Below are 24,056 nucleotides of genomic sequence, written 5' to 3'. Positions count from 1 at the left end.
TGTCATCTCAGCTATGGATTACCTTTAGTTTGATCCCATATGGAAGTTGTAGAACACAAACTATATCAAAAAGTCAATGGTCACCTTGCAACAAGTTGCGTTGTACCCTTACTCCAATAAGTCACTGGCCAACGTGTGCCCTCAAAATGAGGGTGGGGTAGGGTGGCACAGAACTCCTGCTGAAGTGCATGCTATTTTTCTGAAAGCAAATTTCTGGAGAAGAGGGCAGGTGTGCTAAGCACAAGCCTCACAAAAGCTGAGAGACAGATATTCTAACTGGCTAAGAGGATCTGAGAGGGACACGTTAGGCATCAAATACCAAGTGTAAGCCACTGAGTCACTAAAATATAAGATCTTTTTTTTATAGGAATGATTATTTCAAGCCCTTGACACAACTAACAAGAGTGTGTCTTATACACAGCAGGTCAATTATTTCCAAGGAGAAAGAAAAATAAGAGGCGGATTTTCTAAACCATGGAGTGTAGAATAAAGCCGGATTGATTTTTAACAAAGTAGAAGAGTATGATGACTTTTAGAAATTATACATAATAGCAGCTATATTTTTATTCTCAAGACCTTTTGGTGATTTACCAAGTTCCCCCTGAAAATTAGTGTGTATCATGAGATATATACTGTCAAATTGACAGTGCTTATTTTATATTGGATAGTTACTGAAATGACTCTTACAGAGAACAACTAAAATGAAAAATGTTTGTTAATATTTATTTGCCTTAGGGAATTTAAATGATGAGATTAAAGAGCAGAAGGAACTATCATAAACACAGAGATAGTCTTGGATCAGTTACTTAGGTCTAAAGTTCAACAAGTCACATATTTGTTATCATCTTAAATGAACATGGCCCGTGGCTAACCAAAAGGAAGGAAGTAATTAAAAGAACATTGGTGGTGGTAATCTCAAACATCAACTACACTGCGGCAGGGCTGCAACTTGGTTTGCTGTAGATGAAAGAGAAATGACATTCTTGAACTCAATTCACTTTAACCAACTCAGTTCAGTTCAATTCAGTCACTCAGTCATGTCTGATTCTTTGCAATCCCATGGACTGCAGCATACCAGGCTTTTCTGTCCATCACCAACTCCAAGAGCTTACTGAAACTCATGTCCACTGAGTCGGTGATGCCAACCAGCCTTCTCATCCTCTGTCGTCCCCTTCTCCTCCTGCCTTCAATCCTTCCCAGTATCAGGGTCTTTTCCAATGAGTCAGTTCTTCGCATCAGGTGGCCAAAGTATTGGAGCTTCAGCTTCAGCATCAGTTTTTCCAATGAATATTCAGGATTGATCTCCTCAGAATGGACTGGTTGGGTCTCCTTGCAGTCCAAAGGACTCTCAAGAGTCTTCTCCAACACCACAGTTCAAAAGCATCAATTCTTCAGTGCTCAGGTTTCTTTATAGTCCAACTCTCACATCCATACATGACTACTGGAAAAACATAGCTTTGACTAGAGGGATCTTTGCTGGCAAAGTAATGTCACTGGTTTTTAACATGCTGTCTAGGTTGGTCACAACTTTTCCTCCAAGGAACAAGCATCTTTTAACTTCATGGCTGCAGTCACCATCTGCAGTGATTTTGGAGCCCAAGAAAAATAAAGTCTGACACTGTTTCGATTATTTCCATATCTTTTTGCCATGAAGTGATGGGACCGGATGCCATGACCTTAGTTTTCTGAATGTTGAGTTTTAAGTCAACTTTTTCACTCTCCTCTTTCACTTTCATCAAGAGGCTTTTTAGTTCCTCTTCACTTTCTGCCATAAGGGTGGTGTCACCTGCATATCTGAGGTTATTGATATGTCTCCCGGCAATATTGATTCCAGCTTGTGCTTCATCCAGCCCAGCGTTTCTCATGATGTACTCTGCATATACGTTAAATACGCAGGGTAACAATATACAGCTTTGACATACTCCTTTCCCAATTTGGAACCAGTCTGTTGTTCCATGTCCAATGCTAACTGTTACTTCTTGGCTTGCATACAGATTTCTCAGGAGGCATGTCAGGTGGTCTGGTATTACTGTCTCTTTAAGAATTTTCCACAGTCTCTTGGCATAGTCTGTAAAGCAGAAGTACATATTTTTTCTGAAACTCTCATGATTTTTTGATGATCCAACTGATGTTGGCAATTTGATCTGCTGTTCCTCTGCCTTTTCTAAATTTAGCTTGAATATCTGGAAGTTCTTAGTTCACTTACTGTTGAAGCCTGGCTTCAAGAATTTTGACCATGACTTTACTTGTGTGTGAGATGAGTGCAATTGTGTGGTAGTTTGAGAATTCTTTTTGGGCTTCCCTGGTGGCTCAGACAATAAAGCGTCTGCCTACAATGCAGGAGACCTGGGTTCAATCCCTGGGTCAGGAAGATCCCCTGGAGAAGGAAATGGCAAGCCATTCCAGTATTCTTGCCTGGAAAATCCCATGGACTGAGGATCCTGGTAGGCTACAGTCCATGGGGTCACAAAGAGTTGGACATGACTGAGTGATTTCACTTTCACTTTGAGAATTCTTTGGCATTGCCTTTCTTTGGGATTGGAATGAAAACTGACCTTTTCCAGTCCTGTGGCCACTGCTTAGTTTTCCAAATTTGCTGGCATATTTAGTGTAGCACTTTCATAGCAACATCTTTTAGGATTTAAAATAGATCATCTGGAATGCTAGCACCTCCTCTAGCTCATAGTGATGCTCCCTAAGGCATCAGATGAGTAATCTCTATATGACTCAATGACATAATCCGCTACCAACTTATAAATTATTCAATTATATGCAATATTTTTTATACATAGATTTCAGGGAAAACACACTTAAGACAGATTTTTAGGTGCAGCCACTATGAAAACAATATGGTAGTTCCTTAAGACACCAACAATAGAACTACCAGTTTACCCAGAAATTTCACTTCTGGGTATATAGCCAGTGAAAACCATAGTTCAGAAAGATACATGCACCCCAGTGTTCCCTGAGCACTATTTACAGTAACTAGGGTATGGAAGCAACTTAAATGTCCATCAGCAGAGGAATGAATAAAGAAAATGTGGTACATATATACAATGGAACATTACTCTGCCATAAAAATCCCTGAATTTGTGTCTTTTGCAGAGACATGAATGGACCTAGAGACTCTTGTAGAGAGTAAGTCAGAAAGTGAAAAACAAATATTGTATATTATTAACACATATATGTGGAATCTAGAAAAAAAATGTTAAAGATGATCTTATTTGCTAAGCAGAAATAGAGACATAGACATAAAGAACAAATGTATAGATATCAAGGAGGAAGGGTGTGGAATGAGTTGGGAGATTAAGATTGACATACATACACTGAAAAGTGAAAGTGAAGTCGCTCAGTCGTGTCTGACTCTTTGCGACCCCATGGACTGTAGCCTACCAGGCTCCTCCGTCCATTGGGTTCTCCAGGCAAGAATACTGGAGTGGGTTGCCATTTCCTTCTCCAGGGGATCTTTCAGGCCCAGGGATCGAACCTGGGTCTCCCGCATTGCAGGCAGACGTTTTAACTTCTGAGTCGCCAGGGAAGCCCCATATACACACTCAGTTCAGTTCAGTTCAGTTCAGTTCAGTCACTCAGTTGTGTCTCTTTGTGACCCCATAAATTGCAGCACGCCAGGCCTCCCTATCCATCACCAACTCCTGGAGTTCACTCAAACTCACGTCCATCGAGTCAGCGATGCCATCCAGCCATCTCATCCTCTGTCGTCCCCTTCTCCCCCTTCCCTCAACCCCTCCCAGCATCAGTCTTTTCCAATGCGCATGAGGTGGCCAAAGTACTGGAGTTTCAGCTTTATATACACTTCTATGTATAAAATAGATGACTAATGAGAACCTATGGTATAACAGAGGAAACTTTACTCAGTGCTCTGTAGTGACCTAAATAGGAAAGAAAGAAAAAAAAGAGGGGATATATGTATACAGATGGCTGATTCACTTTGCTGTACAGTAAAAACTGACATAGCAATGTAAAGTAACTACATTCCAAAGAAATAAAGATTCTTGAGAAACATTTTCTGAGATTTTAGATTATCTGAAATTTATTCTGATATTCCACAAGTTTTATGAATAAATACTATAAATAAAAAAACAAGTATTTTGTTTCTCAGCAACTGGTCTAATGAATAAGGTATTTAGGTCTTCTTACCTTTAAGAAGAGAAATCATATCTAGAAAACATATGAGGGAGTGGTCAAGAGAAAGTGAAGCTGTGTAGGAGATTTGTTTCTTTTTTTATTATTTTAAGTGTAGTTCTACATATTAGTGATGGAAGACAAAACAGAGGCACTTGGTAAGGCCAAGTTCAATGATAAATTAAAAAAGTCTGAGAGAGAGACAATAACAACTAATAAATAATGATTTCAAATAAGCATCTGGAATAATAAAAAAGATAAAAGTGTCTAAAAGAAAAACCATAAATATAGTATCCACTCTATCAAAGAACATAAAAGTCTTGGATTCCCAATAAGTAACAAATGTAATCACACAGTGGTGGTGGTGGTGGCAGTTTAGTCGCTAAGTCATGTCCAACTCTTGCAACTCCATGGACTGTAGCCTGCCAGGCTCCTCTGTCCATGGGATTCTCCTCTATATCCTGTGAAGAATAATACTGGTACAGGAATTATAGCAAAAGTAAAATCATCTTTAAGCTAACCTATTTAAAAATGCCAAATTATCATTACTTGCTATGTTGCACTAAGAACAGGAGAGCATAATTTTTGTGATATTTCTGCCAAACTGAATAACCTGAACTTAATCATAAGTGTACATCAGACAAAGCCAAATTGAGGATATTTTACAAAATAATTGGCCTATAATTTTTTAATCTGAGGTGACCAAACTACCACCATCACCAAAATTCTTTAAAATAATTGGTCTATAATTTTCAAAGATATCAGGGTTTTGAAAGACAAAATCTGAGAAAACATGCTAGATTAGAGCAAACTAAAGAAATATAACAATTAAATACAGTGTGCTACACTAGATTCAATCCTGGCTTGGGGGGAGGGGAGGGAAAAACATTTTGCAAAGGAGAATACTATTGGAACAGTTTATGACATCTGAATATCTCAATAACTAGGTTTTATCAATACAAATTTTATGGCTTTGATAACTGTATCATGGTTATATAAGAAAGTGTCCTTGTTTTTGGTAAACAAATGCAAACATTTATTTTAGAAAAGGTGGTGTCAACCTATTCTCAAGCAATTGACCAAACAATAATATACATTGATGTATTGAGAGAAAATGATAAAGCAAATACTATAAAATGCTAAAGAAATCTTAATGAAGATTTTATAAAAAAATTTTAAATATATTTCTTGCAAATTCTCCTTTAAATCTGAAACTATCTCAAAACAAAGGGTTTTTAAGTGGCAACAAGAATGAGAAAAAGAAGAAATTATAGTAGGGCAAACTTAATGATTTAAATATAAAGATGCTTTATTGATTTGGGGCTAAAATACTGTAGTTTTAAGACTAGATGGGAGGACCAACACCATCAGTTCAGTTCAGTTCAGTCGCTCAGTCATATCTGACTCTTTGTGACCCCATGGACTGCAGCACATCAGGCCTCCCTGTCCATCACCAACTCCCGGAGTTTACCCAAACTCATGTCCTACAGAATAGACCTTTAAATATCAAGTCAATATTTAAAATGTGTGAATTTATAGAAGAGCTGCAGGTGCAGTCATGTTTGTTGGGATTAAAATTTCTCTGCACTTTTCCATAATTAACTAGTTGCAATTTAATACAATTAGGAAATTTAGGCCTTGGGTTTAACTAACACCAATTAAGATAATTATATTGTACAAACTCACTTTTTGGTTATGATATGATGAATCATCTTCATTTCTATTCCTGCAGTGTTTGAGTTGTGTCACTTTGTACCACACAGATGTTTCTTAGTTTCAGTTCAGTGGTGAGTGAAGTGGTTTAAGCAGTCCATCAAACATTGTGTTTCTGTCACACAGGAAACTGCTATACAGCAAATTCATGAACTGCAGTTCTGAAACTTCAATATCTACAAACCATTCAAACACTCCAATCAATGTAGAAAATCACCTTGATCTTTTAACACTCTTTTTCCTGAGGTTTGGTGAAGCATAGAAATGTAATTATTTTTTATTCTACTTAGCTATGATTATAGTATATGCTATTATTTCTGTTATTATTATTGAACTAAATGTTAGCATTAGGTAAAATACAATAAATAAGGTAATTTCAGAAGATTAAAATATTACTGCCTTAAACACTGTCAGATAAGTAAAATATACATGAGCTGTAAATCAAAAAGCATCTTATAAACATCATCTTTCTGCAAAAATCCCTCAGTCAATAATGAATTTAGGTAACAATCCTGTTTATCATAGCATCAAAAAGAATAAAATACATATGAATAAGCCTACCTAAGGAGACAAAAATCTGTACTCTGAAAACAGCAAGATGTTGATAAATGAAATCAAAGATGACACAAACAGATGGAGAGATACACCATGTACTTAGACTGGAAGGAACAATATTGTGAAAATGACTATACTACCCAAAGCAATCTACAGATTCAATGCAATCCCTGTCAAATTACCAATGGTAGCTTTCACAGACCTGGAATAAAATATTTTAAAATTTGTATGGAAACATAAAAGAATATGAACAGCCAAAGCAATTTTGAGAAAGAAAAAACAGAGCTGGAGGAATCAGGCTCCCCGACTTCAGACTATATTCCAAAGGTACAGTCATCAAAACAATATGGTATCGGCACAAAAACAGAAATGTAGATCAGTGAAACAGGATAGAAAGCCGAGATAAAACCCACAAGCCTATGGTCACCTAATGTATAATAAAGGAGGCAAGAATATACAATGGAAAAAAGATGGCTGCTTCAATAAGTGGTGCTGGGAAAACTGGACAACTACATGTAAAAGAATGACAATAGAACACCTAACACCATGTACAAAAATAAACTCAAGATGGATTAAAGACCTAAATGTAAGGGAAGACACTATAAAATTCCTAGAGGAAAAGGTAGGCAGAACACTCTCTGATATCAACTGCAGCAAGACCTTTTTCAATCCACCTCCTAGAGTAATGAAAACAAAAACAAAAGTAAACAAATGGGACCTAATTAAACTTAAAAGCTCTTGCACCACAAAGAAAACCATAAATAAAATGGAAGGACAACCTTCAGAATGAAAGAAAATATCTGCAAATGAAGCCACCAAGAAGGGATTAATTTCTAAAATATACAAACTGCTTAGGTAGTTCAACATCAAAAAAACAAACAACCCAATCAAAAAAAAATGTACAGAAAACCTAAATAGACATTTTTCCAAAGAAGATAATACAGATGGTAAAGTGCACAGGAAAAGATGCTCACTGTCAATAATTATTAGAGAAATATAAGTCAAAACTACAATGAAGATACCACCTCACACTAGTTAAAATGGTCATTATCAAAAAATGGTCATTATCAAACAATAAATTATGGAGACAGTGTGGATAGATAGACACTGTTGGTGGGAATGTAAACTGGTACAGCCACTTTGGAGAACACTGGAGATTCCTTAAAAATATAAAAATAAATCTACCATATGATCCAGTAATCCCACTCCTGGGCATATATCAGGAAAAAAATCATAACTAAAAAAAAAAAAAATACAGGAATCCCAATGTTCATTGTAGAACCATTTACAGGGAAGCAACCTAAATGTCCATCAGCAGAGGAATGAATAAAGATGTGTTACATATATATAATGGAATAATACTCAGCTATAAAAAATATATATAATCCCATTAGCAGCAAAATGGATCGAGCTAGAGATCGGCATACTGAGTGAAGTAGCTCAGACAAAGACAAATACCAGTGGATATCACTTACACATGCATGGTATCTAAGAAACGGTTACAGATAAAGTTACCTACAAAGTAGAAATAAAGATACAGATGTAGAAAACAAACTTATGGCTACCAGGTGGCAAGGTGGGGAGAAATAAATTGGGAGATTGGAGTCGACATACACTTGCTACTATACATAAAATACATAATTAATAAGGACTTACTGTATAATGCAAGGAACTCTGATCAATACTCTGTAATGGCCTTTATGGGAAAATTAAAAAAGAGTGCACTCATATATATGTACAACTGATTCACTTTGTTGTACACCTGAAACTTAAGAAAATATTGGAAGTCAACTATACTCCAATAAAAAGTTTAAAAAATGCTTCTGATTTGTATATCTTTATATAATTTTAGCTAATTATTAGAACTTAATAATAGCCTTTATTTTGAAAACCAAATTTCCTACAGAGTTATGTCCAAAGCAGCAAAAGTTTAAATCACAAAGGAAAACAAAATGTACTATGTTTGTGTTAGATATTATAGTCTCCTTTAGTATACTCTGACAATTTAGTTGAGGAACAGTCATTCTATACTGTACAGTTTGTCCAAGAAATTTACTACCAACACAAAGCAATATGGCAAAAGAGCAAGAGATATAATATTTTTGAAATACCAATGGACTTTGACAAATAAAAATTATAATTCTCCTATTCTCAACTAAGGCCCAATTTCTCAGCTTGAAAAAGTAAATAACTGTCTTTATTTCATCTATTAATATAGTGAGGATTCAATCAACTAATACAGAAAAAATAAATTTTAAATAGAAAATCACAACATAAGTATAAAATATTAAATTTTTCCCCTTGAATGTTGTTCATTCAGACTCTAATGTTTGTTTTCTAGACATATAGATATTTGATCATTAAAGCATACATATCTGAAAACATTTATTATAAATACTGTCTAAAGTTTACTATCATTTGCTCTCATTTTTTGTGTTTATACCTTGCCATCACCAGGCTAATAATAATAGATGTTGCCTTCTTTAGATTGGTTTGATTTTATCTGCATTTAAATCTCGATTTGGTGTCTATTTACATTATGAACTAATTATGATACTAGAAGAATATATCTCATGATCATAAACATTTGAATAAAATAAAGGTCTGTTTATAGCTTGGTTAAAATTAAAGGATTTCCATTTTTCTCTAATTTTCATCAGAATTGAGGTAGGTATTTCAATACTCCAATCCACATTTTCAGGGGGTGAGCAGGGCAAGATCCCCAGTTGTCATCTATTGAGCTGACCTGGATTACTTTTTCTGGCCCTTAGTTTTGATTTCATGTAGGTTACTAAGTCAGAGAAGGCAATGGCAACCCACTCCAGTACTCTTGCCTGGAAAATCCCATGGGTGGAGGACCTTGGTAGTCCATGGAGTCGCTAAGAGTCAGACACGACTTTAGCGACTTCACTTTCACTTTTCACTTTCGTGTATTGGAGAAGGAAGTGGCAACCCACTCCATTGTTCTTGCCTGGAGAATCCCAGGGACCGGGGAATCTGGTGGGCTGCCATCTATGGGGTCTCACAGAGTCGGATACAACTGAAGCGACTTAGCAGTAGCAGCAACAGGTTACTAAGTTCTTTGTTCTTTAACAAGTTCTTTGTTCTCTACTAAGTTCTTTGTTCTCTTCCTTCATGTCTCTTTCCGTCTAGTGGCTTTCTATATTATATTTGGTTTATTCTTATATACACAGGGAGTATGCTATGGTTCCCATTCATGCTGTGATTCACAGAACTCTACAAAGCTATTTAAAACCACCACCGGTTACTTGTTGCCCATGGATGCAAAAGAATTCTACTTTTAAAGGAAATGTACTTCAGAAACTCCACCAGGCTACCCAAGGTCCTGTATTAGCACACCCAAGCCATTTCTTATTGGAACCTTGCACCTTTCTGAACATACGCACAAGTTCCTAGCTTCTGAATTCTCCAAATCTCTTGGAAATTAGATTACTGCTTCCCCTTAGGGTTTAACACCTTGGCATAGCAAACATAAGCCTCCTCACAGAACAAAGGTTTCCTACCTGCCCTTGCTTCCTTCTCAGCTCTTTTCCTTCTTTGTACACAGAAAATCTCTGTCTAGGGCCTGGGGTGCCCAAACATGTCAAATCCTGACTCAGCTGAATTGCCCTGTGTTTTAGATCAGCTTCTATAGACACAAAGTCTGTGCTAGTATTTTTTTCTTCTTCTTCTTCTTAATCTACTCAAGAGACTTTTTTTGGGAGTGCCCTGAGAGGAATGTAAGGGATAAAGCCGATGGGGTGGGGGAAAGAGGGAAGGCACTAACCACACAAGCAAACTCGCATCTCCTAAGCATGTGTCTCCTCTGTAGACTAATTTCAGGCTGACACACAAAGAAGCTCTAGAAGAAAAGTGACACAACAGAATTTCTCCTACCTCAATGCCAGTTCATTTGCTGAGGTACAGGGTGAGGACAGGGCAGCTCCCGCTCCGTCTGTTGGAGAAGAGAGGTCAGTCTCCCCAGACAGCACAGCTGTGAATATCTAGCAATGAACCTGCAGGGCAATGGGAGAGTGGATGCACTGCCTCTTAAAGGGGCCCTAGGCATCCACTATAGCAGAGCTGATTATTGTTATCCACCTCTTTGAGTTCTCCCAAAGAAAGACCTGAGATATAGAGGTAGGTGCAGAAAATTTATTTGGGAGGTGACTCCAGAAAACACTTATAAGCCAATGAAGAGTGTGAGAAAAGAAAGAGGTAGAAGCCCCAGGTATTGAGGGAAAATGGTCTGAGGATTCCCTAAGTCTCCTGAGAAGCCGACTCTCCCTTGCTCTCTACCCAGTTGCTGTTGAACAACCTCTCAGTTCAACAAAGCTTTCAAGAACAGGAGAATAAATGTGCTTTTAAGATGGTAATCTGTTTAGGTGTTGGGCAAAATCTATTACTACTGCTGCTACTGCTGCTTCTAAGTCACTTCTGTCCTGTCCGACTCGGTGCAACCCCATAGATGGCAGCTCACCAGGTTCCTCCATCCCTGGGATTCTCCAGGAAGAATACTGGAGTGGGTTGCCATTTCCTTCTCCAAAATCTATTACAGTTTCCTGTAAACTAGTGTGGATTGTGGGGCATCATTTATTTGTATATATCTTGGGATCCTTTTTTATTTTATTTTTTCTGTTCTTCATATGTTCTACATTGAGTCCTTGGTGTAGATACTTAATACTCATGTTAACAGGTGAAAGCTAGAATCCACCTCTAATAAAATAAGAAAGATGATGAACAAAATCTATTCTTATAGCTGTAGCTAGTCCCAAGATCATATATTATATTCATCATTTTCCTTCAATACTATCTATTTTAAAATCCTCTTTCTCTTGGCCAGCATTCCAATGACTTAGCTACCTTGACTGGTGAGACAGTTTATGCTTTAATCCCTGAGGTATCTCATTTCCTGTTTATCTTGTTTTTATTACTCTGTGGTTACTTTAATTGTCCATTCACTGTTATCACAAGAAATGGAATCACAAGTAAATGCCCCCAATAATTCTTGAACTCCAGACAATAGTTTCACTATCCTGATTATATAGCAGTAACCTGAGCATATCAAATTAAGAATGTGCTATTAACTCTTCCATGATAGGAAATCCTTTTATTTTTTGGATTCTGACCCATCAGCATGAGGAATCCACAGTGAAATGGCAGGGGTTACAGTGAATGTGTAACTATCTCATAAACACATTTCTTTCTCACTCACCCCACCATCAAGAAAGAAAGAGTGAAATATAATCAACTTTACAGCATGTGACTACTTGATTCTCTTGAAAGACAGTAAAGACAGTAATGAATTGAGAGGTAAGTGTTCAGGGGAAAAACTTCAAGATGAGTCCGAGGGTCATTGCATTCAAAGTAAAAGAATGTGGGCTGGAATGATGTGTCACCTGGTCTCCACGTGCCTGTTCTCCAAAACAGCCATGGTAGCATATTTTTTAATGATCTATCAAGAAAATCTTGTTCTTTTCATCTTTAAAATAAACTATTTATTTGGAATGTATTTGCTTTAGGTTGGTTTCATTCTAGTGGAAGATTGTTTTGATATATGTCATAAAAATATTGTCCAAGAGAATAAGCATAAGTTTCTCAAAATTGATTAGAAATTAATTTTTATAGTGACTATAATATTTAAACAAAACTTGCAAGACCATTAATGATGCTCCAAAAATTATCTCTGCCATCCCCCCAAAAGAAAGAAGAATATGACAGAAAAATATTTTAAGGGTACAGACCTCCAGTTATAAGATGAATAAATATTAGGAATGTAATGTACATGGGAATGAATGGTGACAAGACCCAACAACACCTTACTGTATATTTGAAAGTTACTAAGAGGGAGGATGTTAAAAGTTCTCATCACACACAGACACACACACACACACACTACACACACAAAACTGTAACTATGTAAGGTGATGGCTGTGTCAACTAACCATACTGTGGTAATCATTTAGAAACATATACATATATCAAATCATAATATATATATTTTAAACTTATACTGTGTTCTATGTCAGTTATATATCAATAAAACTGAAAAAAAAAACAAAATAGCCTGTAATATTATGTCAAATTGTATGAATTACAGGTTTTAATGAATGAAAATTTCCTTTTGTGAGCAACTAATTTTATCTTCCATCTGACCTTCCTACTGACCAAGTAGGAGATTCTTGGCTAGTTAGGGTGTCATTGACTGCTGAACACATGGCCAGGTGGACTTAACTTCTTTTCTTTCTTTTCCTCATTGGCATTTGTAGCATATTTAGGGTAACAGCTGGATATGGGGCTGGTCATCCAGGAGGAAATATTGAAGCTGCCAACTCTCTTTTCTTTACTATAGAAGATTCAGTTTTCATTAAATTTTCTTTAAGAGAGTTCCATAGCTCAGAAGACAAAATTTGACTTTATCCAACCAGTTAACAAAAAATACTTTAAAAAAATTATTACCAGATTTGCCATACTTGGAAATAAATCTTTCCATTTTGAACATAATTATTTAAAGTAGCAAGCAGATTTAAAAAGGACAACCAGCATATCCAGGGTTATTTGTGTTTTCACTCGGCAGTTGGTAGAGATGTTAAAAGAAAATAAAGAGACCTGACATATGATGGACATCAAGGCAGCGCTGAGGTCCAGGTGGACTCTGCTCAGTCTCGGGCTCAGAGCAGGCTGAAGACTCATGAGTCTAAAGAGGAATATGTATGTGTTTCACATCATGTTTGCAAGGACAAGCAAATGGGACTGATCCTGGCAGTCTGCCCTAATTTGAAAAAGGCATATGCTGATGTCCTTCGGCCAATTCATACTTGACAGATGTCTTTTATCCAGGTCAGACAAACTGAACATAAAAGACACAATCCATGCTTCTACTGGACCCTAGCCTGAGCTCTCAAGCAGAGAGCATGTTTCAGCAGCAGACCATCTTCCTTCTTACCCTTACCCGGATATCCACCCATTTTCCTCATCTGTGCATTTGTTATTGATTGTGTTACTGTTTTACAGACCCTTTTTCACATGATGGAGCACTTTCATGTAACTTTTCAAATCACTTATATAACTTTAGATGTTGGCTGTGATTATATTTAAATATAATCTTCCTTTTGTTTTCTTTTTTTTCCATGGTGACATTTTCTAGAGTGCCTTATGTGATGGGAATAGTGTTAGTTTGGGGATCACAAGTAAAAAGTAAAACAAGATCTTTATCTTTGTAAAGTTTAAATCCTTGTAATTAGAATGAAAGGGAGTCAGATAATTAAAATATACTGAAATATTTTCTTTATAAGGTAGTGTTCAAAGTACTATGAATACACATAAGGCAAGCACCCACTGTGTACAAAGGGAGATTTTCCAGAGAAAGTGATTTCTGTTACGTCTGAATGTTAAATAAACCTTAACCAGATGGAGTTGGAAGAGAAGGGAGAATTCCAGGTAGAAAGAACAAGCAGAAAACATGAGTCAAGAGAAAGTACCCTCAACATTGATCTTCAGAAACAGAAGAAAGACAAAAGGTTGAGGCTAGAATATAAGCAGAGGAGAGATTTGAAACTCCTGTAGTGCCAAAGGAATGCCACAACATGAATTCTTTTTAACTTGTAGGATGTCATGATTAGAATTTTAGTTTGATAGGCAATGTACAAACGATAAATAGTATCTAGCAATATGGTGCTAGATTCCACAGTCTTAACACTCACTACAGTGCAAAATTTCAGGTTAATTGGCTGAAATCTTAATGAAAGTCTTAATGTAACATACCTCATTGGATTGTTTTGAAGATTCCATTAGTAAATACATGTAGAAAACTTAATATGTTTTGTAAATAGTAAACACTAAATAAATGATTATTTTGTTACCATTATTATTATTATTTGGTACAAGACCATTACTTTGGTTGCACTGTAGAAGATATATCAAAGATGTATGGTATGAATAGACAGGAAAAAATGTAATGTTATTGTAGTAGTCCAGCAATAAATGATTTGTTATTGTTTACTCACTAAATCATGTCTGACTCTTTGTGACCCCACCAACTGCAGCAGGCCAGGCTCCCCTGTCTTCCACTATCTGCTAGAGTTTGCTCAAATTCATGTCCACTAAATTAGAACATAGGGAGAGGGGAATGGATGGAAGAAGATAGATTTTAGAGGCTTGGTGATATAGAATAAACAATTCTCAGTGGTTGACTGCATGTAAGGGTGAGGTAAAAGAGGTTATGGATGACAGAGGTAACAAGGGACATTTGGAAAAGATAAGAGTGTCTGAAAGTGGCAACACTGAACATCTACAATATACAGAAACTTCTGCTAATTAACTGAAAAATGGCAATAAAACCAATAGCAACACTAACAAAGTTGGGAACAGGCAGTTTAAATATGCGACAAACCACTTCACACTATTAAAATATCAAATTCCAGAAAGTTGGAAAAAAAAAAAAAGAAATGTGGGGCACCAGAACATTTTGCCCCATGTTTCAAATTTTGGAATAAGATGATGATAAAAATCAGACTGTCTACAGGTATAGAGCCCAATAAAATTTGGAATCAGGCTCATGAAGGACATATATGGTAATGCTCTTTATAACATTAGCTTTTGTAGGGGAAAATTAAGCATCAATATTTACACTGATAAGGTATTACACTATTATATATATAATCTGCTATTGTCTCTGCCTCTGAGAGCCATTCAGAGCAGCTGCTGGACCATCACCCATAAGGCACTGCCGCAGGACCCGGGTCTGTAGGGAGCCCTTTGAGCATGTGTGGCCCATTGTGGAGGCCTGCGCTGTGCAACTCGCAGAGGGAGTGGTAAGCCAGAGGCTTCAGACCCCAGGTACAATGGATGGCAGCCACCTCAGCCTCAGGGCCATGGGAGGAACAGTTGAGGTGGGACTTCCTGGGCGGCAGGGCCTCCCATGTACTCTGAGTAAAGATCTCCTGACTGATGATGCCCGATGTCTGTGCTGAGGGGCAGCTTCTGGGGGATCTTGAACCAGCGCAGGGGGATGGGGCTGGGTGATGGGCCCACCTTCAGGCTAACCAGCTGTGGCCAAGGACCAGAGGGTGAGACGAAGTCCAGGCAGACAGAAGGAGCCAAGACAGCAGAGTCCGAGTTTCTCTGTGTTTCAGGGGGCTGTGGGGGCCCTGGGGGCAGCAGGAAGTGTGGGCAGGTTCATGTTTTGCCACAGAAGCCCAGGAAGGAGGCTGCCTGGAAAGTGCAGATCTGGAGGAGGGCCGCAGGCAGTCAGGGTCAGCCGAGTCTGGCCTACAGCCCTGCCCGTCTGGCAGAAAACAAAGAAGAACTAAAGAGCTTCTTGATGAAAGTGAAAGGAGAGTGAAAAAGTTGGCTTAAAACTCAACACTCAAAAAACGAAGATCATAGCATCCAGTTAGTTCCATCACTTCATGGCAGATAGATGGGGAAACAATGGAAACAGTGACAGACGCTATTTTCTTGGGCTTCAATTTGCTGCAGATGGTGACTGCAGCCATGAAATTAAAAAAGGCTTGCTCCTTGGAAGAAAAGCTATGACCAACAAAGACAACATATTAAAAAGGAGAGACATTACTTTGCCAACACAGGTCTATCTAGTCAAAGCTATGGTTTTTCCAGTAGGCAGGTCTGGTTGTGAGAGTTAGACCATAAAGATAGCTGAACACTGAAGAATTCATGTTTTTGAACTGTGGTGTTGGAGAAGACTCTTGAGAGTCCCTTGGACTGCAAAGAGATCAATCAATCCTAAAGGAAATCAGTCCTGAATATTCGGAAGGACTGACGCTGAAGCTTAAACTCTAATACTTTGGCCACCTGATGCAAATAACTGACTCACTGGAAAAGACCCTAAATCTGGGAAAGATTGAAGGTAGTAGAAAGGGACAACAGAGGATGAGATGGCTGGATGGCATCACGGACTCAATGGACATGAGTTTGAGTAAGCTCTGAGTTGGTGATGGACAAGGAAGCCTGTGTTGCTGCAGTCCATGGGGTTGCAAAGAGTCTGAGGCGACTGAGTGACTGAACTGAACTGATTGACCTCGCTAATGATGTACTGCCAGAACCCACCCATTGTGTATATATATTTCTGATCCTTGCTATGTGATTTCATTTCCTTCTTTGGGAGGAGTCTGTTGCTTTGCTACCTTAACATCAGAATGGGACTATGATTTGTTGTTTTGGCCAAGGAAATGAAAGCAGAGGTAACAGTCTGCCAATTCTGAGCAAAAACTTTAACAGTCATTTGGCAGTTTCAGCAGGTCCCTGGGGTTGATCAGTTTAATTTCATTCCAGGATGTAGATATTACATAGCAGAGCTGTGAAAAAAACCTGTAGATCCTGGAGATTTCAAGCAAAAATGAGTAAGAAATGCACAAATACTATTCCAAACCACTGGTATCATTTTGATTATTTGTTTATTGACTGATAGTCTCTACCTCTTGTAAACTCCTGATTGTTGGAAAGCATTTTACTCATCTTTAACTTTTCAATAATCACCATCTCCTGAAGGAGAAATCTCTAAAAATGTCACTTCTCAGCATCTTCTGCATTACAGTTGTTGTGTCTCTCTCCTCTCTTGCCTCTTCTATTATGCTTTCGTTAATGGAGGGATGACAATTGTGTGATGGGTATAGAGCCATTCTTGGCCCACACCCATGGCAAAGCATTCATCTATCACACGATACTTTCCCTCAGATCACAGAGGTCTGGAAATACTTTCAATTCAGTGTTCTTGGAAGAAAGTACCAGTGAATTAGAATTGGCACTGATTTAAAATCTATTTGTTATCCCTGGACTAGGGAAGAGGTAACAGGCATGACATTTGAGGATCAGTTCAGTTCAGTTCAGTTGCTCAGTCATGTCTGACTCTTTGCGACCCCATGAGTCGCAGCATGCCAGGACTCTCTGTCCATCACCAACTCCCGGAGTTCACTCAAACTCACGTCCATCGAGTCAGTGATGTCATCCAGCCATCTCATCCTATGTGGTTGTCCCCTTTTCCTAATGCCCCCAATCCCTCCCAGCATCAGAGTCTTTTCCAATGAGTCAATTCTTCGCATGAGGTGGCCAAAGTACTGGAGTTTCAGCTTCAGCATCATTCCCTCCAAAGAAATCCCAGGGTTGATCTCCTTCAGAATGGACTGGTTGGATCTCCTTGCAGTCCAAGGAACTCTCAAGAGTCTTCTCCAACACCACAGTTCAAAAGCATCAATTCTTCAGTGCTCAGCTTTCTTCACAGTCCAACTCTCACATCCACACATGACCACTGGAAAAACCATAGCCTTGACTAGACGGCATAGTCAATAAAGCAGAAATAGATGTTTTTCTGGAACTCCCTTGCTTTTTCCATGATCCAGCGGATGTTGGCCATTTGATCTCTGGTTCCTCTGCCTTTTTGAAAATCAGCTTGAACATCTGGAAGTTCATGGTTCTTGTATTGCTGAAGCCTGGCTTGGAGAATTTTGAGCATTACTTTACTAGTGTGTGAGATGAGTGCAATTGTGCACTAGTTTGTCCCATCACTTCATGGCAAATAGATGGGGAAACAGTGACAGACTTTATTTTGGGGGGGCTCCAAAATCACTGCAGATAATTACTGCAGCCATGAAATTAAAAGACGCTTACTCCTTGGAAGAAAAGTTATCACCAACCTAGAGAGCATATTCAAAAGCAGAGACATTAGTTTGCTGACTAAAATCTGTCTAGTCAAGGCTATGGTTTTTCCAGTGGTCGTGTATGGATGTGAGAGTTGGACTGTGAAGAAAGCTGAGCACTGAAGAACTGATGCTTTTGAACTGTGGTGTTGGAGAAGACTCTTGAGAGTCCCTTGGACTGCAAGGAGATCCAACCAGTCCATTCTGAAGGAGATCAACCCTGGGATTTCTTTGGAGGGAATGATGCTGAAGCTGAAACTCCAGAACTTTGGCTACTTCATGCGAAGAGTTGACTCATTGGAAAAGACTCTGATGCTGGGAGGGATTGGGGCAGGAGGAGAAGGGAATGACAGAGGATGAGATGGCTGGATGGCATCACTGACTCGATGGACATGAGTCTGAGTGAACTCCGGGAGTTGGTAATGGACAGGGAGGCCTGGTGTGCTGCGGTTCATGGGATCACAAAGAGTCAGATACGACTGAGTGACTGAACTGAACTGAACTGACTAGATGGACCTTTGTTGGAAAGTAATGTCTCTTCTTTTCAATATGCTATCTAGTTTGCTCATAACTTTTTTTCCAAGGAGTAAGCGTCTTTTAATTTCATGGCTGCAGTCACCATCTGCAGTGATTTTGGAGCCCCAGAAATAAAGTCTGACACTGTTTCCACTGATTCCCCATCTATTTCCCATGAAGTGATGGGACCAGATGCCATGATCTTCATTTTCTGAATGTTGTGCTTGAAGCCAACTTTTTCACTCTCCTCTTTCACTTTTATCAAGAGGCTTTTTAGTTCCTCTTCACTTTCTCCCATAAGGATGGTATCATCTGCATATCTGAGGTTATTGATATTTCTCCCAGCAATCTTGATTCCAGCTTGTGCTTCTTCCAGCCCGCATTTCTCATGATGTACTCTGTATATAAGTTAAATAAGCAGAGTGACAATAGACAGCCTTGACGTACTCCTTTTCCTATTTGGAACCAGTCTGTTGTTTCGTGTCCAGTTCTAACTGTTGCTTCCTGACCTGCATACAGGTTTGAGGGTAGCACTGCTCTTATGTATCTCATTGAAACTTCCTGGACTTAGTAAAATTAATTTGAAAACTTTCTTATAATTGCAGTCAATTTTAACATATTTCAAAATATATAAATTCAAGTTTTCTTTCTTATTTTCAATTAAATTTTGTGATTTTTTTTAGTCAAAATTTCATTTAAAATTTTAATGTCTCTTATTGTGATACTTAAGTCATTTTTTGTGGCAGAAATGTTTGAAAGACTGTCTAAATTACAGTAATGGAAACTGTTATTTTTAAATAATGAATTTGTGATAGCTATTCTAGTGATACCTTTTCACTTCTTGCCCTGTATTTACATCATAATAAATATTATTAAAATCAGACCTTGTAAACACTCAAGATAATTTAAAATACAGTTTTTAAAAATAGAAAAGAAAGCACATTCAGGTTTTTTGAATCAATAATTCAAGCACTGTTCTCTTGTTTAGAACTTAAGCATATTTTACTGTATTAGAAAACAGAAAGACACTTTAGCATTTTATTTGGAAATGTATTTGAGCATTCAAATAGAACTGTAAAGCTGTTTCAATTTCGGTTAGTGAAGAAGCTCCTCATCTCTGCCAATTTAGTTAGTGGAAACCAAGAAGCATCTGAAGGGTAACAAAGATTGAGTCTTACAACCAAAATTCTAATAATGGTTTAAAATCTAAAGACCTCCAGACTATCTGAGATTTAAGAAGTTTTTGTGCTAATTCTCTTAGGTTTCAGAAACCTTTTAAAACTCTTAAATAACTCTTCTAGAGAAATTTTAAAAATAAATCCCTGCTTTTAAAATGCAACTATGTTTAAATCTTGTACATACATATAAATTATTCTCATCTTCATTTATATTTTCCTTTTTCAAACACATTATTTCTTTAGTCTCATTTCCAAATGAGTGTCACTTTTTCCTTAATATACTCAGAGGCCATGTAATAATTCTTTAGGAGAAAAGATATATAATTAGATAGATGGCTATATTTAAATGCTTATGTTACTGATGCTATTGATTAATCAATATTAATTATTTTGAATGCCTCCCTGTGGTAATTGATGATTAAAGAAACTTGAAAAAATGTATATTATAATAAAGCTTATTTTGATCAAGAGAGATATTTACAGAGGCCAAGGACTCTTGTCAATCAACCAATTCAAAGTACACAGTAGCCAGTTACCATCTTTCTGGCTCTCTGACTCATTGAACCACTATCTTTTGCCCTTTTCTTTTGCCCTTTTACCCACCAGCCAGACACCTGGCAACTTGAAACAATCTCTACATCCCTGAACACACTGAAATTTATTCAAAAGAAACCAATCATAAATCTGGTTACCCTGTCTTCCTTTGTTTTTCCTGTAGAAGCCATAACAAAGGCTCTTGCCATTCTTTCTACTTGCACCTTCTGCCTCTTGATCTATCCTGGTGTGGAAGCAGGATATCCACATGGTCCTGCATGCTGTGGTGTTCCCCCTCTTCTAAGAAACTGAGAGTGACAAATTCTGTTTTCAGTGGCAATAGTCTTATGTTGGCCTCACCACACCTGAATAATAGTAAATTATAATAAATGCCATATTTTAAAACATAGCTATGCATATGTACATGTGTATGTCAGTAGTATACAGGTGTGTATTTTATGCTGAGAGGGTTTTGTTGTACAATTCAACCACTGTGACCCTCTCTTCCATTAGTTAATAACACTGGTATATGTTTAAGAAACAACATAATCTACTAAATATATCAGTTAATTCATTCTGTGATTTTTGACTTTCCAAAATATCAGTTAACTTCAATGACAATTAATTCAAATAGGTTTGTAGATTTTATACATATGGCATGTTTCAGATGCAATTGATCCTTTTAAAATAAAAATATGATTACAAAAATATGCTTCTCAGTAAATATAAAGATTACTTTTTATGAAAAAACCTTGCAAATAAGAAGAAAGTAAATAATTTAAAATTTTTTTCTCAAAAGATTACATTATGCCACTAAGGATCCCTTTAACTGGGAAGAATAACACTGTCCCGGTAGAAGGGGTTTCCTCACTAGGAGGAAAGATATCTGAACACCGGTGTTAAGTCTGGTTAAGTCCAGCGTAAGGCCGAGGCCCAGCTTATGCACTGGAAGGCAGCTGGCTCTTGTTAGACCTAATCAGAGGTGAATTAGTCATCCTAGCCAGTGTAAGAGTGAGGCCCAGTGAGCGCGCTGGAAGGCAACTGGCAGCAAGCATAAGACTGTGGCCTAGCATTCGCGCTGGAAGGCAGCTGGTTCTGTGAGGGATTAGGAAGGAACGTATCCCCCGACTCCGAATCTGGTGGGCAGTGGACGCCCTTCAGTGAGATAACATTGGGAAGCAAGACAATGGTAACCCAGGATAGACCTAGTTCTGTGTTTTTGGCTGATATTTGTTTGTCTTCTGTCTGTCGCCTTTCTTTGTGTGCCGGCGCCATTTTTTTTTGTGTGTCTGTGTGTTCATTGTGAGCTCCGTCATTATGGGTCAAGGCTCTTCCACCCCTTTGTCTGTAATGACTGACCATGAAGATCAGGAGAGTCAGAAGAAGAAGCCGATACTCCAGGAATCCTCTTTATATCTTAGCCTGATTGACTTAGACACTGAAATCTCACCTCCCCCATATATGCAGCCACCCTTGCCCCCACAGGTACTGCAGGTGTCGTCCTAGAACAAAGGAGGGACCCAGAACCCTCGGCTCTGCCATTGGGTTAGTGATCAAGTTTCCATCATATGTTAATGTGCTTACTCACTTCAGTCATTTCAGACTCTTTGAGACCCCATGGACTATAGCCCATAAGGCTCTTCTGTCCATATAATTGTCCAGGCAAGAATGCTGGAGTGGGTTGCCAATTTCTAACCAGGGATCGAATCCACATCTCTTGCATTTCCTGCAATTGGCAGGTGGATTCTTTACCAGCAGCACCACCATGACTCCTGACATACAGACCATAATACCATATGTAAGAAACATGCTTGGTTATCAGGTAGGCAAGATATCTTCAGAGACCAGAGGACTCACCAGAGAGTACTTCTTTTTTGATTCACCAATGCAATCTACTTTCTCTTTTGGTTCCATGGGTCACATAAATTGTGCTCCCCTCTGTCCCCCTTCCTCTTCATGCTGATGTCACGCAGAACAAAGTGATTAAATTTTCCATGTGTATTTTCATAATAGAGCACATTTTAGAGTTCCTTGCACTGTTTTGATATGAACAATTCATTTTGATTCTTGTTTCCAGCATAAGGAATTTCACTCATTCAGGGAAGAAGAGATATCTATCTACGCTGTGAGTATAACTACAGATTGAAAAGACATAAATCAAATAACAATGCAGTTTAACTCTGTGGTTCTTAAGGGGGAGTCAGATAATCTACTCCAATTCTTCATCATCTTAATGATATCTTACAATTATATAATAGTTTTGGAAATCTTATAAACAATGGAGAACATGAAAAAAGACATGAAGTCATAGGAAGAGAAAACATAATGGCATTGAAAAAAACTGGATGCTTTGAAATTTAATAGAGGTCAAACTAGACATGATCTTCCTTGAAAGCACAATGCAATACAATCAAATGCAAGAAAATAAGTTTATAAAATTGCTGCATGTTTATATAAATCTACTATAGGATGATCTATAGTCACATGACCATAAGGAGGTGACGTTGAACTTGAAACCTGAAAGTTGTTTTTCAAAAAAACCAGCCTGCAGGAAGTGAAGAGAGGGGAACTAGAAGAAATAGCACGTGCAAAGGCCTTGAGGCAGAAAGATAGGGACATGTTAAAGTGTCTGAAGGAAGGACACTGGGAGAATTGAAGCAGAGTGAAGGAAAAGAGTGATATGACAAGAGTTGAGTTTTAAGAAGTAAGCAGGGGCTTGCGCCGCCGCCATGCACACCATGGGAGCCGTGACTGACGACGAAGTCATACGGAAGCGTCTCCTAATCGATGGAGATGGTGCTGGAGATGATCGGAGAATTAATCTGCTGGTGAAAAGTTTCATTAAATGGTGCAACTCAGGATCTCAGGAAGAGGGATACAGCCAGTACCAACGTATGCTGAGCATGCTGTCCCAATGTGAATTGTCAATGGACAAAACTTTGCTGGTATATGATATGAATCTCAGAGAAATGGAAAATTATGAAAAAATTTACAAAGAGATAGAATGTAGCATTGCTGGAGCCCATGAAAAAATTGCTGAGTGCAAAAAGCAAATTCTTCAAGCAAAACGAATACGAAAAAATCGGCAAGAATATGATGCACTGACAAAAGTGATCCAGCATCATCCAGACAGGCATGAGACATTAAAAGAACTAGAGGCTCTGGGAAAAGAATTAGAACATCTTTCACATATTAAAGAAAGTGTTAAAGATAAGCTGGAATTGAGAAGGAAACAGTTTCATGTTCTTCTTAGTACCATCCATGAACTTCAGCAAACACTGGAAAATGATGAAAAGCTCTCAGAGGTAGAAGAAGCTTAAGAAGCAAGCATGGAAACTGATCCTAAACCATAGACCAAGTAATCACTCTCCATCCCCAAGAATGTTGACATAGCAATGTGATCTCAGTGTGTTTAGAATTTGTTGTGCTCTTGAGATATGTAAAGTTTTGGCAGTGAACTATTTTGCTTTTAAATGTTAATGCAGTGTTCATTCATATTTCTTCCCACAAAGGAAGATGATTTCATTATATATTTGCTTTTACTGAAATGTCATTTTTGTATTTAAAAGGTGGGAAGCAACATCCAAAATAAATGTTGAATAAAATGTTAAAAAAAAAAAAGAAATTTAATAGAGGTCAAACTAGACATGATCTTCCTTGAAAGCACAATGCAATACAATCAAATGCAAGAAAATAAGTTTATAAAATTGCTGCATGTTTATATAAATCTAATTTTCTTTTTTTCCTGTCAAAATAAAAAATA

At 37.8% G+C, this 24,056-nt stretch overlaps 1 protein-coding gene across 1 annotated transcript; it reads left to right on the top strand.

Annotated features, from left to right (window-relative positions):
- Positions 1 to 23,010: 23,010 nt before the first annotated feature.
- On the top strand, positions 23,011 to 23,797 carry LOC120853092 (THO complex subunit 7 homolog). Its single transcript, XM_040226732.1, has one exon. The coding sequence runs from the start codon at positions 23,023 to 23,025 to the stop codon at positions 23,611 to 23,613; it is 591 nt and encodes a 196-aa protein (XP_040082666.1). The 5' UTR covers positions 23,011 to 23,022; the 3' UTR covers positions 23,614 to 23,797.
- The last annotated feature ends 259 nt before the right edge of the window (positions 23,798 to 24,056 follow it).

This window comes from Oryx dammah, unplaced genomic scaffold, assembly GCF_014754425.2.
Source record: "Oryx dammah isolate SB20612 unplaced genomic scaffold, SCBI_Odam_1.1 HiC_scaffold_2, whole genome shotgun sequence".
Lineage (NCBI taxonomy): Eukaryota > Metazoa > Chordata > Mammalia > Artiodactyla > Bovidae > Oryx > Oryx dammah.
Note: the sequence above shows the minus strand (reverse complement) of the source record. Positions and strands in the feature narration are given on the sequence as shown.